The sequence below is a fragment of the Mobula hypostoma genome, chromosome 14 (assembly GCF_963921235.1).
Source record: "Mobula hypostoma chromosome 14, sMobHyp1.1, whole genome shotgun sequence".
Classification (NCBI taxonomy): Eukaryota; Metazoa; Chordata; class Chondrichthyes; order Myliobatiformes; family Myliobatidae; genus Mobula; species Mobula hypostoma.
In genome coordinates, this window is record NC_086110.1 from 18,438,815 (window position 1) to 18,456,071 (window position 17,257).

General features: G+C 42.2%; 1 protein-coding gene across 1 annotated transcript in view; it reads left to right on the forward strand.

The window, feature by feature from the left end:
- Positions 1-8,123: 8,123 nt before the first annotated feature.
- Positions 8,124-17,257, forward strand: part of LOC134356458 (plasmolipin-like) — a 49,505-nt gene continuing 40,371 nt past the window's right edge. Inside the window, exon 1 of the mRNA XM_063067411.1 lies at positions 8,124-8,450. Within this exon, the coding sequence (XP_062923481.1) occupies positions 8,310-8,450 (141 nt within the window). The 5' untranslated portion in view covers positions 8,124-8,309. The remainder of the gene's footprint in view (positions 8,451-17,257) is intronic.

The window sequence follows — 17,257 nt, forward strand, 5'->3', positions numbered from 1 at the left end:
GCTGGTGAACGCAGCAGGCCAGGCAGCATCTCTAGGAAGAGGTACAGTCGATGTTTCAGGCCGAGACCCTTCATCAGGACTCAGGGTCCTGACAAAGGGTTTCGGCCTGAAACATCAACTGTATTCACCTGCTGCATTCACCAGCAACTTTGATGATCTTTACTGAGGTGTTTAAGATTATGTAAATGATTTGTACAATAATTTGCAAAGGCAATATTTTAGAGTATTAAAACATTGCAGACTTATCATACTAGCAACCACTCCAATCACCTGTTCATGTAAGAGTCTGGAATAAAATAGGATGAGTGGAAGTTAGAAAATTAGGAGCGCTGGCCAAAATGAAATTACCAATAGCGAAGGAGCAGAGTGAGTATAATTACTGAATGGAAATTATGGAAAATCTGGTTTCAGTGGACTATGTGTCTAATGGAAAATGTTTTTATTCCAGGATGTAGATTCCTTGCAGCAAGGAGCTCTCAAAATGTATAGACCTCCTCCCAATTTCACTTTGTGTGAATATCAGAACACAGTTACAAAAGGGAATACGCGATGACATGGGAATGTCTTGTACTTGTGATGGGTATTTTTCTTCCTCCAATTCAAATGTGCTGATGGAACATCCACACAATTTTACAGGTCATGTTTAAATCTGAATCTGGCTCTCAGAAGCACCTGTTGGTCTTGTATCTATCAAAAGTGGTACTATCCTGAAATTCTTCCACTTAGCCTAGAATTTTTTTTTAAATTCTCTTTTACCACTTTATACATTCAAAACCTTTTCCAAATTTAGCCAGCTCCTTAGAACTCCTGTTACAAAAGTCATGTTCAGGTACCAAAAGGACATCTGAATTTACCATTTACAAGACAAATCAATTTTATTATTTTAACTTCAATTTAAAAAACACATAATTAACAAATTTCAAAAAAAAAGCAATGCTCCAGATGTTTGGAAATTGTAAAAACAGAAAATGCATCTGTAATATTAATAAAAGAGCTTTGACCAGCAGACAATCCAGACATGGGAAGTTTTGAGAGGAGGGGACTTTATAATCAGGTCCGCCACCCGAGTACAAAAGGCAGCAGCGGATCATAACAGCGAGAAAGAGCTTTCACTAGTGACCAATCAGTGTTTGGGATAGATTAGCAAGAGCAAATTAAAGGGGGACAAGGGCAAGTGCAGCAGCCATCTTCACAATGGCAGTCATCATAGTGAACAGATCAGAGTGGTGATCTTGAGGCATTAGCTCTTCGAGGTTTCCGTGAAGCCAAGTTTCAGTCAGAGAAATCGAAAAGAGAAGCTCAAAGTTAATTTTTTTTTCCTCCTTTCCTTCTTTATATCTGTACAGCTAAGACAGTAGAGATGCCAGGCAGGTTTGTTGAATGCTGCTCCTGTGGGATATGGGAAAACAGGGAGACCTTCAGTGTCCCTGACAACTACAACTGAGAAGTACATTGAGCTGCAGCTTCTAAAAATCCACGTTAAGGAGCTGGAGCTGGAACTGGATGAACTCTGGATCATTTGGGAGGCTGAGGGGGTGATAGGACATATCGAGAGGTAGTTACATCCAAGGTGCAAGACACAGGAAATTGGTTGCAGGAAGGGGAAAGGGGTTAAGGAGCCAGTGCAGAGTACCTCTGTGTGGCCAACCCCCTCAACAAAAGATTTGGATACTGTTGGTGGCAGGGTGGGGTGGGAATGACCTAACAGGAAAGACACAATGCCCTGAGAATGCCTCTATGACTCAGAAGGGAAGGGGGAGAAGAGGCACACTGCGGTGATAGGGGATTCATTAGCCAGGGGAATGGACAGGAGCTTCTGTGGATAAGAACAAGATTCCTGGATGGTATGTTGCCTCCGGGTGCCAGAGTCTGGGATATCTTGGCTCAAGTACTCAGCATTCTTATGTGGGAGGGTGAATAGCCAGAAGTCTTCGTCCATGTAGGTACCAATGACATGGGTAGGACGAGTGATGAGTTTCTGCATAGGGAGTTCATGGAGTTAGGTGCTAAGTTATAGGGCAGAACCTCCAGGATTGTGATCTCAGGATTGCTACCCATGCCACATGCTAGTGAGGCTAGAACTAGAGAGATCATACCATTTAAAATATGGCTAAGGGGTTAGTGCAGGAGAGAGGGCATAAGATTTTTGTATCATTGGGCTCTCTTCCAGGGAAGGTGGGACCTGTTCGTAAGGGACAGTTTGCACCTGAACTGGAGGGGACTAATCCTAGCAGGAAGGTTTGTTAATGCTGCATGATGGGTTGCAGGGTGATAGGAACCAGAGTGCCTTAGTGGAGAGGATGTGGAGGCAGATGTAGGTAAGACCAAAGAAAAAGTTAGAAATCAAATTGTTGAGCAGGTGTGACTAGTGTCCTGAGCTGCATACATTTCAATGCAAGGAGTATTGTAAGAAAGGCCAATAATAGTGCTGAAGATGAGGTAGTGGTTTACAAACAGAGGCAATGTGTAGTAAAGAGAGGCTGTTGATAGGGCAAAATTGCAGTCAACAGGATGAGCTGCAACGTAAAAGGTGGACAAAATTGAAAAGGGTGAATGCAGGACTGAAGCTGTTATATTTGAATGTGTGTAGTGTATGGAATAAGGTAGACAAACCTGAAGCAGAGTTGCAGATTGGAAGATATGATGTAGGCATCACTGAATCATGGCTGAGAGAAGATTATAGGTGAGAGCTTAATGTCCAAGGATACACCTTGTATTGAAAAGAGGCAGGAAGGCTGTGAGGGTGCTGTTGCTCTGGTTAAAAATGAAATCAAAACATTAGAGGTGATATAGGGTCAGAAGGTGTTGAATCATTGTGGATAGAACAAAGAACTGCAAGGGTAAAAAGACTCTGATGGAAGTTGTATACAGACACCCAAACAGTGGGAATAGTCAATGGGGACTTCAATATGCAGGTAGATTGGGAAAATGAGGTTGGTGGTGGATTCCAGGTGGAGAAATTTCTAGAGTGCCTATGAGATAGCTTTTTAGAATAGCTTGTGGTTGAGCCCACCAAGGAATCAGCTATTCTGGACTGGGTTTTGTGCAATGAACCAGAATTGATCAGCGAGCTTAAGGTAAAAGAACCCTTCCGAAAAACTAATCATAATGTAATCAAATTCACCCTGAAATTTGAGAAGGCAAAGCTAAAGTCAGATGTATCAGTATTATAGTGAAGTAAAGGGAATTACAGAAGCATGAGAGAGGAGTTGGCCAGAATTGATTGGAAAAGAACACCGGCAGGGATGATGGCAGAGCACTGATGGCTGGAATTTCTGGAAGTAGTTCGGAAGGCACATCCCAAAGGGGACGTATACTAAAGGAAAGATGACACAACCGTGGCTAACAAGAGAAATCAAAGCCAACGTAAAAGCCAAAGAGAAGGCATATAATAGAGCAAAAATGAGTGAGAAGTTAGAGGATTGGGAAACTTCTATAAATAAAGGAACTAAGGCAACTAAGGAAGTCATTAAGAAGGAAAGATGGAATATGAAAGTAAGTTAGCCAATAATATTAAAGAGGATACCAAAAGTTTTGTCAGGTACATAAAACGTAAAAGAATGGTGGGAGTGGATACTGGACCACTGGAAAACAATTCTGGAGAGGTAGTAATGGGGGATAGTGAAATGGTGGATGAATTGAATAAATATTTTGTGTCAGTCTTCATGTGGAAGACACTAGCAGTATGATGGAAGTTCCAGGTGTCAGGGGTCATGAAGTGTGTGAAGTTACCATAACTAGAGAGAAGGTTCTTGGGGAAACTGAAAGGTCTGAAAGTACCTGGGTCAGATGGTGTACACCCCAGGGTTCTGAAAGAGCTGGCTGAAGAGATCGTGGATCAGCAATGATCTTTCAAGAATCGCTAGATTCTGAAATGGAAGACTGGAAAATTGTAAATGTCACTCCACTCTTCAAGAAGGGAGAGAGGCAGAAGAAAAGAAAATGTAGGCCACTTAGTCTGACTTTAGCGGTTGGGAAGATGTTGGAGTCAATTATTAAGGATGAGGTCTCAGGGTATTGGAGATACATGATAAAATGGGCCATAGTCAACATGGTTTCCTCAAGAGAAAATCTTGCTTGATAAATCTGTAGGGATTCTTTGAAGAAATCACAAGCCAGATAGACAAACGAGAATCAGTTGATGTTGTGTACGTGGATTTTCTGAAGGCCTTTGATAAGGTGCCACACATGAGGCTGCTTAAGAAGAAAGCTTTGGTATTACAAGAAAGATTCTAGCATGAATAAAGCACTGACTGATTGGCAGAAGGCAAAGAGTGGGAATAAAGGAAGCCTTTTCTGCTTGCCGGTAATTAGTGGTGTTCCACAGGGGTCTCTGTTGGGACTGATTCTTTGTATATGTCAATGATTTGGATAATGAAATTGATGGCTTTGTAACAAAGTTCGTAAAGATAGGTGGAGGGGCAGGTAATTTTGAGGAAGTAGTCTACAGAAGGACAGACAGATTAGGAGAATGAGGAAAGAAATGGTAGATGGAATACAATATCAGGAAGATTATGGTCATGCACTTCAGTTGAAGAAATGAAAGGGCTGATTATTTTCAAAATGCAGAGAAAATACAAAAAAAAACTATAGCACAAAGGGAGTTGGGAATGCTTGTGCAGGATTCCCTAAAGGTTAATTTGCAGGTTGAGTTTGTGGTGAGGAAGGTAAATGTGATGTTAGCATTCATTTCAAGAGGACTAGAATGTGAAAGCAAGAATGTGCTTTCTAAACTTATATAAACCGTTTGAGACTTTATAAACCATTTGTGAAGCCTCACATGGAGTATTGTGAGCACATTTGGGCCCCTTACCTTAGAAAGGATGTGCTGAAACTGGAGAGGGTTCAAAGAAGGTTCACGAAAATGATTCCAGGATTGAATGGCTTATTATATAAAGGGTGTTTGATGGCTCTGGGCCTGTATTCACTAGAATTCAGAAGAATGAGGGGTGACCTAATTGAAACTTATTGAATGGTGAAAGGCCTTGATAGAGTGGATGTGGAGTGTCTAAGACCAGAGGACATAGCCTCAGAATAGCGGAGCATCCTTTTAGAACAGAGATGGGGAGGAATTCCTCTAGCTAGAGAGTGGTGAATCTGTGGAATTCTTTGCCACAGGCAACTGTGGAGGCCAAGTCTGTATGTATATTTAAGGCATATGTTGATAGATTTTTGATTGGTCTGGGCATGAAGGGATATGAAGAGAAAGCAGGAGATTGAGGCTGAGGGGAAAATTGGATCAGCCATGATGATATAGTGGAGCAGATTCGATGGGCCAAATGGCCTAATTCTGCTCCTTTATCTAATGGTCTTATTACTAGTAAGGAAAAATAGCTGCAATATATTAAAACCTGCACATTCAAGCTACCTTTTGCTCTTTATGTCAATGTTTGATACTTCCTCTACTTTTAAAAAATATATTCCTTTTTAATTTAACTTCCTTTATTTTCAGGATATTATCTAAACCTGAAAAATAAAGTGTAATCTCCTCACTCGCCTGTGGGAATTCCTTGCCCAAATGTGCTTGAAGTGGCAGAAAATAGTCCAGGAAAGTACCGAGCGCTTTGAGTCTATCGAACATGGAGGTCGACAGCAGCAGCAGCAGTCAGATCCCAGTTTACTTCCCCACCCTGTCAAACTCCATCTGTCCCCGGGACAAAGTCTATGAATCTCCACAATGGATGTCTTAGTCATCCCTGAACACACAGAAACGTAAAAGCAAATTTAGCTTCAACCCCGGGTGTGTCTCAGACAGGTGACCGATGTGAATGTCTATTTTGTTTTAGCTCGCATTGAACATCAGAGGGGTGAGCAGCCAGCCGGGCCTCCGTGAACCAGCTCACTGCTCTTCTTTTTACATCTTGCAAGAACGCTCCTTTCGACAAATTAACACCGAAGCCGGCAAAGGAACTTGGCATCCTGAGATCTGATGGGAAAACGGGCCACTCTTGCGTGATCTGGAAATCAGCAGATGGATAACCAGCATATTCCAGAAAGCAATGGAGGCTCCAGTAAAGTCTATGAATGTTTGTTTTTTCCTTGATGAGCTGTGTGTATGTGATAGTGATTTGCAGCAGACAGCGAGTCTGCACCTGGGCAGCTGTGTCAATTGTGTACACCACTTGAGTACCAGCCAATTCGGAGGCGAAATCGACGACCGTTTTAATTACTTCAGCAGTAAATCCAAGAATATTACTGAAGCACAAGTGAGCAGTATTTGGAAGAAATGTTACTCAGGGAATCTGAATTGCAAGGGTCTTGGTCCAAAACATCGAATGTTAGTCCTCCATACTGCCTGATCTGCTGAGTTCCTCCAGAATCTTTTGTGTATGTTGCTCTAGATTTCCAGCGTCCGTAGAATTTCTTTGTATTTACCGTAATATGAACTTTTGCATTATATATATAAAAAAACAACAGCAGAGTGCTGTCGCAGGAAAACAGCCTCCAACACCGTGGAGCCCCGCTATCCAGGCCACGCTGTTTTCTCACTGCGGCCGTCAGGAAGGAGGTACATGCACCTCAAATCCCACACCACCAGTCTATTACTCCCCAACCGTCAGGTTCTGGAACCAGAGGGGATAATTTAATCACCCCAACACCGAACTGATTCCACAATTTATGGACTCACCTTCTGAGGATTCTACAAATCCGTTCTTTAAACTTATCGCTTATTTGTTTATTGTTATTACTATTTTATTTTTGCATTTGTGCGGTTTGTTGTTTTTTGCACATTGGTTGTTTGTCCATCTCTGTCTAGTGCGGGTTTTCATTAATTCAGTTGTGTTTCTAATTCCTGTGATTGCCCGCAAGAAAATCAATCTCAGGGTAGCATAAGTACTTTGATAATAAATTTGCTTTGATCTTTGATTGGAAATGACACTGGCTTTGCATTGGCCTGAATGCCCGGATTGAGACATGCAATAGTGATCAGAAAACATGAAGAAAGCATATCACAATGGTTTGAATTGAATTTGCTCCCCACCGTGTAAAAGTAACTGAGTTGAAATTATTCTCGTAAATTGTTTGATTTAAAGGAAATTCAAGTGTAACCGCCTACAGAAAAACTGCAAGCCTCCATCAGCTCCGCCGTTATTATTTAGCTAACTGTTTTTGTTACGCTGTATCATGGTGCTATGGACCCGCATGATTATAACACTACCCATTTGTGCTTTAATTGTCACCACCTGCGTCTTATATTACTTGGAGATGTAGAACTTCAAGAGACTTTCTGTCTAAAATAGTGAACATATTTTCTGCGAAGTGAAACGGACCTTCTCCCCCCCCCCCCAAGCAAAGTTTACAGTTCTTTTCCCGTATAAATCAACTATGAATTTGGCAAAAGAAATTATCACAATATTAGAAGACTTAGTGTGTCGGTTGTTACTGTATCATGAAAATGTTCAGATAAACAGGGTCATAGATAAGGTTCAGTCAGCACTTTAACTTGTTTCTAACAGTTGATTCAACCAATAGACAAACAATTCTGGTGTAATGACATTCTAGGCATTAGAATGTACTAAGGCATAATATTTTGGAGTTACATTTGACAACACCTTTTCCAGAAATATTTACATCTATGATGGGGGAAACTACAATTTTCAATTTAATCACTGTCCTGAATATTAGCTTTTAAAAAACATTTTCTCTGCTTGTACCAGTTCGCGTTGGTTGCAAGGATAACGATCCCAGAACTCTATTGGGAACGACCAGCTTCAAGATACGTTTATTCACCAGTGGCCTCGGAATGATGGTGCTATAAGAAAAGTGGAACCAGTGTGTAGAGCTTCAGGACCAGACGTCAACCCAAAGCTCATTTAATAAACAACACACACAAAACGCTGGTGGAACGCAGCAGGCCAGGCAGCATCTATAGGGAGAGGTACAGTCCGATGCTGCCTGGCCTGCTGCGTTCCACCAGCGGTTTGTGCGTGTTGCTTGAATTTCCAGCATCTGCAGAGTTCCGATTTCCTTGTGCTCATTTAATAAGCCTGAGGTGCGGCTGAGCAGGGACACAGATGGCACATAATCGGCGCTAATTATATGCACAGGAGCAGAGTAATGATTGGACGGTAAGATCATGTTTTTAAAAAAAACAACAGGAAGTAAATATACATTGTTCAGCCTTCCAGTGTGTGTTAATGTTTAACTCAGCCACCAGCCTTCAGTTACTGGGCGAGTTGGTGACAGACCACGGAGACTTCTTTCTCTGGACGAGCCCGCCAGAATGAGGTCCCACTGCAAGGCCGCTCCGATTTCGTGTTGAACCCTTGTAAAGCGAAGGTGTGCAGTCAGCGAGTTCGCGCCGCGCTATGGCGAATTTTCCTGATAAAGTGACCACGCAGACTGGTGCGGGGACTGGCAGCACCGCACACGGAACCAGGCTTTGTCCAGTCGGAATCGACACATATTTCCTCAAATCCTTCTTGGGGATATTGATGATAGTGGAATTAGTAAGTTCCTCTCTTACCTTGCTTTACCGCTGTAACAGTAAATTCTCGTCTAAGGATGCTGGTTAATTCATAGCCAAGGTTAATTTTATTGTCTGACATTTTCATTATCCCTGTTGCACATTGGCAGGAGATAATAAAACCAAAATAATAAAAGACTTTGTAAAAGAGCTGGAGAACATCCAGTTTGTAAAACTCTGTACTTCAGACGGCTCGTTTACAGCCTGTTTCCAAATATAAGTTAACAACAAGCAAAGTATTTGTTGATAGTCTGGAGAATTGTAAGTCCTGTTACAGCTGTAAACGATGTTGGCGAAAGTGCACTTGGGAGTACTGTGTTCTGTTCTGGTCACCGGGCAATAGAAAGAATGTGATTAGAGAGGATGTGGAAAAGATCCACAAGCCCTCCAGTCCCGACTACATCGTAGAGTTATTGGGAGAGACTGGGTAGGCCGGAGGGCGAGAAGCTGAGGGTGACCTTCGAAGTTTATAAAATGAAGAGGGAGATACAGGGTAAATGGTCACAGCCATCTTTCCATGTCTAAAAGCCGGTTTAAGGTGGGATGGGAAAGGTTTCAAGGTGCCCTGAGAGCCATGTTTTTCCCAGAGAGGGCGGTGGGTATATGAAACAAGTGATGGAGGCTGGTACAATTACAACGTTTAAAAGATATTTGGACACGTAGATGGAAGGGAGCGGTTTAGAGGGTGAATGGCCAACCAAGCATATGGGTAAACAAGAGATTCCGCAGATGCTGGAAGTCCAGAGCAACCAACACAAAATGTCGGAGGACTCCGCTCGTTAGGCAGCATCTATGGAGAGGAATAAACAGTCAACTTTTTGTGCCAATACCTTTATCTGGAGTTCCAGCATCTCCTGTGTTTATTTGGATCTTCAGTCAGGCAGATGAAACTAGATTAGGTAGGTGCCTTAGTGGACACGGATCAGCCGGGCCATGGGAATTCCACCATGTATAATTCGGTGACCTTATGAAAAACTAGTCTCGGATTTGTACAAATGGTCGTAACAGGACAATTAAACATATCAGAGAGCATAAATAACGATAGCTTTTCGCTCAGCCGTCTTCTTTCAGCTGTGTACCTATTCCAAATACATGATGTGATAGAATATGGAAACGCATCAAGTTGAGAGGCTATACTGGGCAAATTATTTCCCCTTTCGCTACGTCATGTCTCCATTGATGCAATCAATCTTTGATCTCCAAATGAGATGGAAAACAACCTAAATGACTGCAGCAGTGCAGGGTTTGGCATGGGCTATGCTTGTACTATGTACAGTGATACTGAGAATGTCTTACACCAATGGCCAGGTTCTTTGCTGCAATTGGGTGGGAGTGTTATTCCTGCAATCCCAGTTTGAGCTTCACCTTGTCTATACTTCCCACCCAGTGGTGCAGTGCTAGCCAGAGCACACCAGAGTGCGTCTGGCACATCTTTAAGAAAAAAACCGAAATAAACAAGCGAATTAATTAGGTGCCGCTCAGGGTGATTTGAATATCTCAGAAACTGCTGATCTCCTGGGATTTTTACGCACAACAGATTCTGCAGTTTACAAAGAATGGTGCCAAAAACAAAAAAAAACATCCAGTGAGTGGCTGTCCTGTGAGTGAAAATATCTTGTTAAATCCACTCACTGGATTTTTTTTGTTTTTGGCACCATTCTTTGTAAACTCCAGAGATCTGTTTTGCGTAAAAATCCTAGGAGATCAGCAGTTTCTGAGATACTCAAATCACCCTGGGCGGCACCTAATTAATTAGCTTGTTTATTTCAGCTTTTTTCTTAAAGATGTGCCGGATGCGCTCTGGTGCGCTCCAGCTAGCATCGCACCCCTGTCTCTACCCAGTTTTTGCTGTGTGCCCTGGATATTGTGATTAAATTCTCGGCAGCAATGAGTGGCTGACAGTGAGGGGAGCAGAGGATCACGGCTTTGTTTCTGCTGTGATTTCAAGGCCAGTTCAGTCTGGTTACAACAGGTTATTCTGAGAAGTCAGTGACACTTTCACTCAGTCCTTCTGCTGCCTGGGATCTTCACTCTTCCTCTGATCAGTGTCCTTCCTGATATTTTGCTGAATCTAACAAATACATTCAGTAACGAGAAGATAGCTTTTTTCTGGTTCCTCATTTAATTGGGAAGGTTTCTACTTCCCACCTTCTAATTTTGACTGCACTATGTATGGATGGCATTATAGAGCGATTGCATTCTGTGTCCATTCCCTCCATCCCCAACTCCTCCTTGGTCAGCAAGTACCATAAGCAATATTCTTCAAAAGCTTTTTCCTGTTCCAAGCTGATTGGTTGACTGTCCACCCTTCTGCCTCACTCATAAATAAATGTATCCCTGGGTAGTATCAGAGATTTTTCTGCTAGTCTGGTCCAAGAGAATAACTAGCTCAACAACAGACAATTGGCCTTGGACAGCATTTTGTAACCTACAATAAGCAGTGGCATGACTTGCCAAATAATGTTTTGTCCTCTTTCCTCCTCCTGCTTAAAGATAGGAATAATATGCACTTCCTCATGGATTCTGGCATGCTGCCTGCCAGAGAGAGTATGTCAGAGGGAAAATGCTGGAAGCTATTATTAAATATATTATAGCAGGGCATTTAGGGAATCATGCAAAGTGAATATGGGTTTATGAAAAGGAAATTATTTTAATTTTACTTTTTATTTAGAGAATCAGCACAGTAATAAGCCCGTGACACTGTGACCAATTGACCTACTAACCTCTATTTCTTTGGAGTGTGGGAAGATGAAGGAAGAAACCCTTATGGTGGCAGGGAGAACGTACAAACTCCCCATAGCAGTGGCAATTGAACCAAGATCGCTGGAGCTGTAATAGCACAGCCCCAATGTTTGACAAGTTTTCTTTTGGAGTTCATTGAAAAAGTAACATGGGGTGTGGGTGAAGAGGACAGAGTGAATGCATTATACACCGGAATCACCTGGTGGCCGACCGTTTTAATTCCTATCTCCATTCCCGTCGGTCCATGGCCTCCTCTTTTGCCATGATGAAGCTACATTCAGGAGGAGCAACACCCCATATTCCATCTAGGTAACCGCCAAGCTGATGGCATGAGCGTCAATTTCTCCTTCTGGCAATTTTTCTCTCGTCCTCCCCTCTCCTTCTATTCCCCACTCAGGCCTTTACCTATTCTCCTCATCTGCCCCCCCTATCAGCTCCCCCTGGTGCCCCTCCTTCTTCCCTTTCTCCTATGGTCCACTCTCCTATCAGATTTCTCCTTCTCCAACCTTTCCCATTTACCTTCTAGCTGCTCTTCCTCCCCCTCCCCCCCGCCTTTTTATTCTGGTACCTTCCCCCTTCTTTCTCAGTCCTGAAGAGGGTCGTGGTCTGAAACGACTGTTTATTAATTTTCACAGCGAGTACCTTGACCTGCTGAGATCCTCCTGCATTTTCTGTGTGATACATTATATACTTGGATTTCCGCAGCTAAGAAAGTGCAACATCAATAGTCATGGCGGAAAATCAAAAAAATTGTGGTGTGGAAGGTATGTTTTGGTGTGAATAGAAGTTTGGTTGCTAGCTAGAAATGAGACATTTTCTACTTGGCATGATATAACATAGCCTTAGCTTTATGCAATTTCTACAATGTACCTGAGTGAAAGTACCAAAAGAATGGTTGCTACATTTGGAACATTTGCTACATATGATAGCCGCCAATCTTATGGCATAAACATCAATTTATCTTACTTCTGGTAATTTCTCCCCACCACCCCTCCCCCTTCTTTCTTTTTCCAATCCCTATTCTGGTTGCCCTCTTATCCCTTCCCTTCTCCTCATCCGCACCTCAACCCCTCTGTTTCTGCTTCTTCGTTCTTTTCTTCCACGGTCCACTATCCTCACTTAATAGATTCCTTCTTCTTCAGCCTTTTACCTCTTCCACATATCCCCTTCCTTCTTACTTCATCCCTCCTCTCCTGCCCACCCACCCGACTCCTCACCTGGTCTGAGATATCACCTGTAAGAAAGGTCCTCCCCCTCTTTTTTTTAAATTCTGGCTTCTGTCCTTTTCCATTCCAGCACTGATGAAGGGCCTTGGCCCAAAACATCAACTGGTTATTCTTCTCCATAGATGCTGCCTGACTTGCTGAGTTCCTCCAGCATTCTGAGTGTGTTGTTTGAGATTTCCAGCATCTGCAGAATCTCTGGTGTTCATGGTTGCTGCTGCTGCTGCAGAAAGAGGCAGGGAGGTGAGACACCTAGACTGCCGGGGAGGCTACAAAAGGATTTCAGGAGGGAGCAAAGATCTGGAAACCAGGGAAATGTAAGATTGTCCATTTTGGCAAGAAAAAATATATAGGTATATTATTTTAAATAGTGAGCGATTACAGAATGCTCTCCACCATGCATTTGTAGGAATTTGCTAAAATCTTTGGTGACATATCAAATCTCCTCAAGCTCCTCATGAAGTATAACCACTAACATGCCTTCTTCATGATAGGAAGGGATGAAAGGCATGGGAACATTTGACTGAGTGTTTTGTCTGTTTCCACTATAAATAGATGCTAAATGCTAGTGATAGACAAAAAAAAAGAATTAAGTCAAGAGGAAAGAACTATTGGATTCTAAACAAGTTTTTATTTGACTAATGATATTGTGAAGATAAGAGGCTTCTGAAAGATAGGTGTATTTAGAGTACTTAGGTGTACTCAGAGGCTGAGTACAGGGCTACGGTAGGAAACGTTGTCATATGGTGTGAACAGAATTATCTGCAGCTTAATGTGAAAAAGACTAAGGAGCTGATGGTAGACCTGAGGAGAGCTAAGGTACCGGTGACCCCTGTTTCCATCCAGGGGGTCAGTGTGGACATGGTGGAGGATTACAAATACCTGGGGATACGAATTGACAATAAACTGGACTGGTCAAAGAACACTGAGGCTGCCTACAAGAAGGGCCAGAGCCTTCTCTATTTCCTGAGGAGACTGAGGTACCTTAACATCTGCCACACGATGCTGAGGATGTTCTATGAGTCTGTGGTGGCCAGTGCTATCATGTTTGCTGTTGTGTGCTGGGGCAGCAGGCTGAGGGTGGCAGACACCAACAGAATCAACAAACTCATTCATAAGGCCAGTGATGTTGTGGGGATGGAACTAGACTCTCTCATGGTGGTGTCTGAAAAGAGGATGCTGTCTAAGTTGCATGCCATCTTGGACAATGTCTCCCATCCACTACATAATGTACTGGGTGGGCACAGGAGTACATTCAGCCAGAGACTCATTCCACCGAGATGCAGCACTGAGCGTCATAGGAAGTCATTCCTGCCTGTGGCCGTCAAACTTTACAACTCCTCCCTTGGAGGGTCAGATATCCTGAGTCAATAGGCTGGTCCTGGACTTATTTCATAATTTACTGGCATAATTTACATATTACTATTTAACTATTTACGGTTCTATTATTATTTATTATTTATTATTTATGGTGCAACTGTAATGAAAATCAATTTCCCCTGGAATTAATAAAGTATGACTATGACTATTTGCGATTTTTGGCTTCCAGCCGACAGCACTATATAAATAGGTGAGGCATTACAAATGATTTAGTCATGATTTTCAAAAAATACTTGCTTGTATGACACAAAAGTGACTCTTTAATTGCAGGATCAATTCCAATGTTCCTCCATAATTGACTCCTGTGTTTACCTTTTGATTAGTTTATGGGAGTTCACAACATGTCAGTTGCAATGAGGAAGTTTTAAAATGAACCTACGATGATGACCTACCTGTTGAAGTGCTGCACATTTTTTCTTTGGAATGGCAGAGAGACATTTGAGTTTTAAAAAAAAGCAGAACATGAATGAAATTAACAAGAAATGATTCCGGCTATGGATTCATAAATAGTGAGTACCCAGTAATAATAATATTACATTCTTAAAAAGCAGAAATGAATGGCTACATTGGAAAGATAGACGCATTGGATTGTACAACAGATAACTGGATGATGTATATGGAATAAATTGAGCAGTATTTTAGATTAAATGAAATAGCTAATGAAAAGCCAGTGCCAGTGTTGCTGAGTGCTATGGATGGAAAAGCATACAGTTTGCTCAGGAGTTTAATTGCTCCAACCATACCAGCCGAAATGAGCTTTGCTGATATTGTGAACGTAATGCAGGAGCATTTAGTTGATTGCAGAATGCTTTAGGTTTCCTAAGTGGAATCAAAAGGAACAGGAGCCCATTTCAGCTTACATGGCTGCATTGAAGAAATTGTCTGAGCATTGTCTGTTCCATGATAGGCTTAATGATGAACTGAAAAAATCATTTAGTTTGTGGAATCTTACCAGAAAGCATTCAAAAATAGCTCCTAACTGAAGCACAATACACATTTAAAAGAGCAGTTGAAATTGCTGGAATCAATGGAAACAGCAGCCAGATGTAATTGAGTTGCAGTTAGGAATGCAAGTGAGTGTAAACAAAATTGCAACATCTAAAGAGAAATATGCCTGGCCGAACAAATTGTATACCATCACGGTAGGGGTTCACATATATACCAAACCAATGCAGGTTTAAAGGTCAAACTTGCAGAAAATGTAACAATGTAGGACACATACAATGAGCCTGTCAGGCAGACAAAAATAAGTAAAAAGCATATGTAAGCACAAAAGCTAAAAAGCCAAGTTGCCATTTGAAAAATAACACTAACCTGCATGTTGTTGATGAAAAATCTGGTAATGGTGAGAGTGACATAGGACTGAGTAGCCTGAAGATTTACAATATGAAAACTAAGAAGAAAAATGCAATATGGTTTACACCAGAAGTGAATGGCAAATTAATTAAAAAGGAATTGGACACTGGCTCATTTGTCTCAGTCATTCCACAAAATGAGTTTGAACTAATTCTAAGATATTGAACTGAACGTTGCAGGTAGCCAACTAAGAACTTATACTGGAGAAGACATAACTCCTGTGGGAATGACCTTTGTAACAGTGAAATGCAACAACCGACAAGCCACATTAGGCTTTTATGTGGTAAAAACAGGAGACCCAGCATTGTGGGATGCGATTAGCTGAGACAAATACAACTTGATTGGAGAACCATCCACAATTTGCATGCCACATTCCCTGCAACAGAGTCAACTGAAAGTGATTTAAGAAATGTATTGAATGATGCCACATCAGTGTTGAAGGATGGCATTGGAAAATTGAATGGATCAAAAGAGAAGTAGTGTTAAATGAAAATACCACACCTAAGTTTTACAAAGCCCATCTTATACCATCCATGATAAAGCCGCCAGTGAGCTAGACTGCATGGAGGCTAAAGGAATTCTTTCCAAGGTTGTGTGGAGCCCATGGGCAACACCAGTAGTCCCAGTAGCAAAGAAGAATGTGTCTGCCAGGATCCGTAGTGATTTTAAGGTCATCACCAACCCAGTAATAAAAGTAGATCTATACCCTTTGCCCAGGATAGAGAATATTTTTGCAAACCCTTCGGGAGGAAAACATTTCTGCAAAGTAGAAATGAGGCCTACCAACAGATGGAGATGGAAAGAAAGTCCAACACTCACAAAGGGCTTTATCTCTATAATAGGCTTATTTTTGGAGAGCATCTGAACCCGCAATAGACAGGAAGCTATGGACCGGGTGCTGCAAGGTTGCCCAGGCACTCAATGTCACCTGGATGACATCATTGTTACTGGTAAGGATGGAACATCTCCAAAATCTCAAGGCATTGTTAAAAAATTAGAGGATTATGGCCCCAGAGCACGATGTGACAAGTGTGAATTCTTTAAACCAAGCATCACTTACTGTGGTCACACCATTGATGCACAAGAATTACTCAAGTGAGCCAAGAAAATTCAAGGAGTGGTGGATGCCCTAAGGGCAAAGGACATGTCACAGTTGCAGTCCTTTTTAGGATTTTTCAATTACCATAACAGGTTCCTGCCAAACCTGGCTACTATGCTCCACTCCTTGAAATCATTACTACAGATTGGGGAAAAAATGGGATGGACAAAGAGTGTGAAGTAGCTTTCCAAATGACAAAAGAAATACGTAATGACACCAGACACTGTACTCACACATTATGATCCACGTCATCCAGTGAAGCTTGCCTGTGATGCATCGCCTTATGGTATAGATGCAGTCATGTTGAATATGCTGATTGATGGAACTGAACATCACATTGGCGTTTAAATCACATTCCCTTACCACTGCAGAGAAAAATTTATGCGCAAATTGACTGAGAGGCCTTGAAGCTGGTTTGGGGTGTAAAACGTTTCAACCAGTACCTGTTTGGGAGAGAGTTCACCCTCATTACTGACCATCAACCACTAGTGACCATTTTCAATGCGCAGGAGGGAGTTCCACTGACAGCAGCAGCACGAATACAGAGACGGGCTCTGTTTCCTGGAGGACACAATTACAAACTCAAATTCAAGAGGGCAGCTAATCATGGAAATGCTGGTGGATTGTCCTGTTTACCTCTGGAAAAGGAAATACTGGAAAAATGTACAGAACAGGACACTGCTCTGGGTGTAATATCCCTCGTGCAAATCGATTAAGGCAGAGATGATCTGCAGGGCATCCAGAAAGGTCCCCACACTGTCACAGGTTTACAAGGCAAGCCAAGGTGGCTGGAATGTGCAGCATAAATTAAAGCTCCCCTATTTTTACTAGCATCGGGATGAACTTGCCCTCGATGGAAGTTGCCTTATGTGGAGATTGAGAGTTGCTGTGCCATCCAAGCTGAGAGCTAAAGTGCTGGAGGAGCTACATGCTGGCCATCTAGGCATGGTCAAAATGACAGCATCGGCTCGAAGCTTTGTCTGGTGGCCT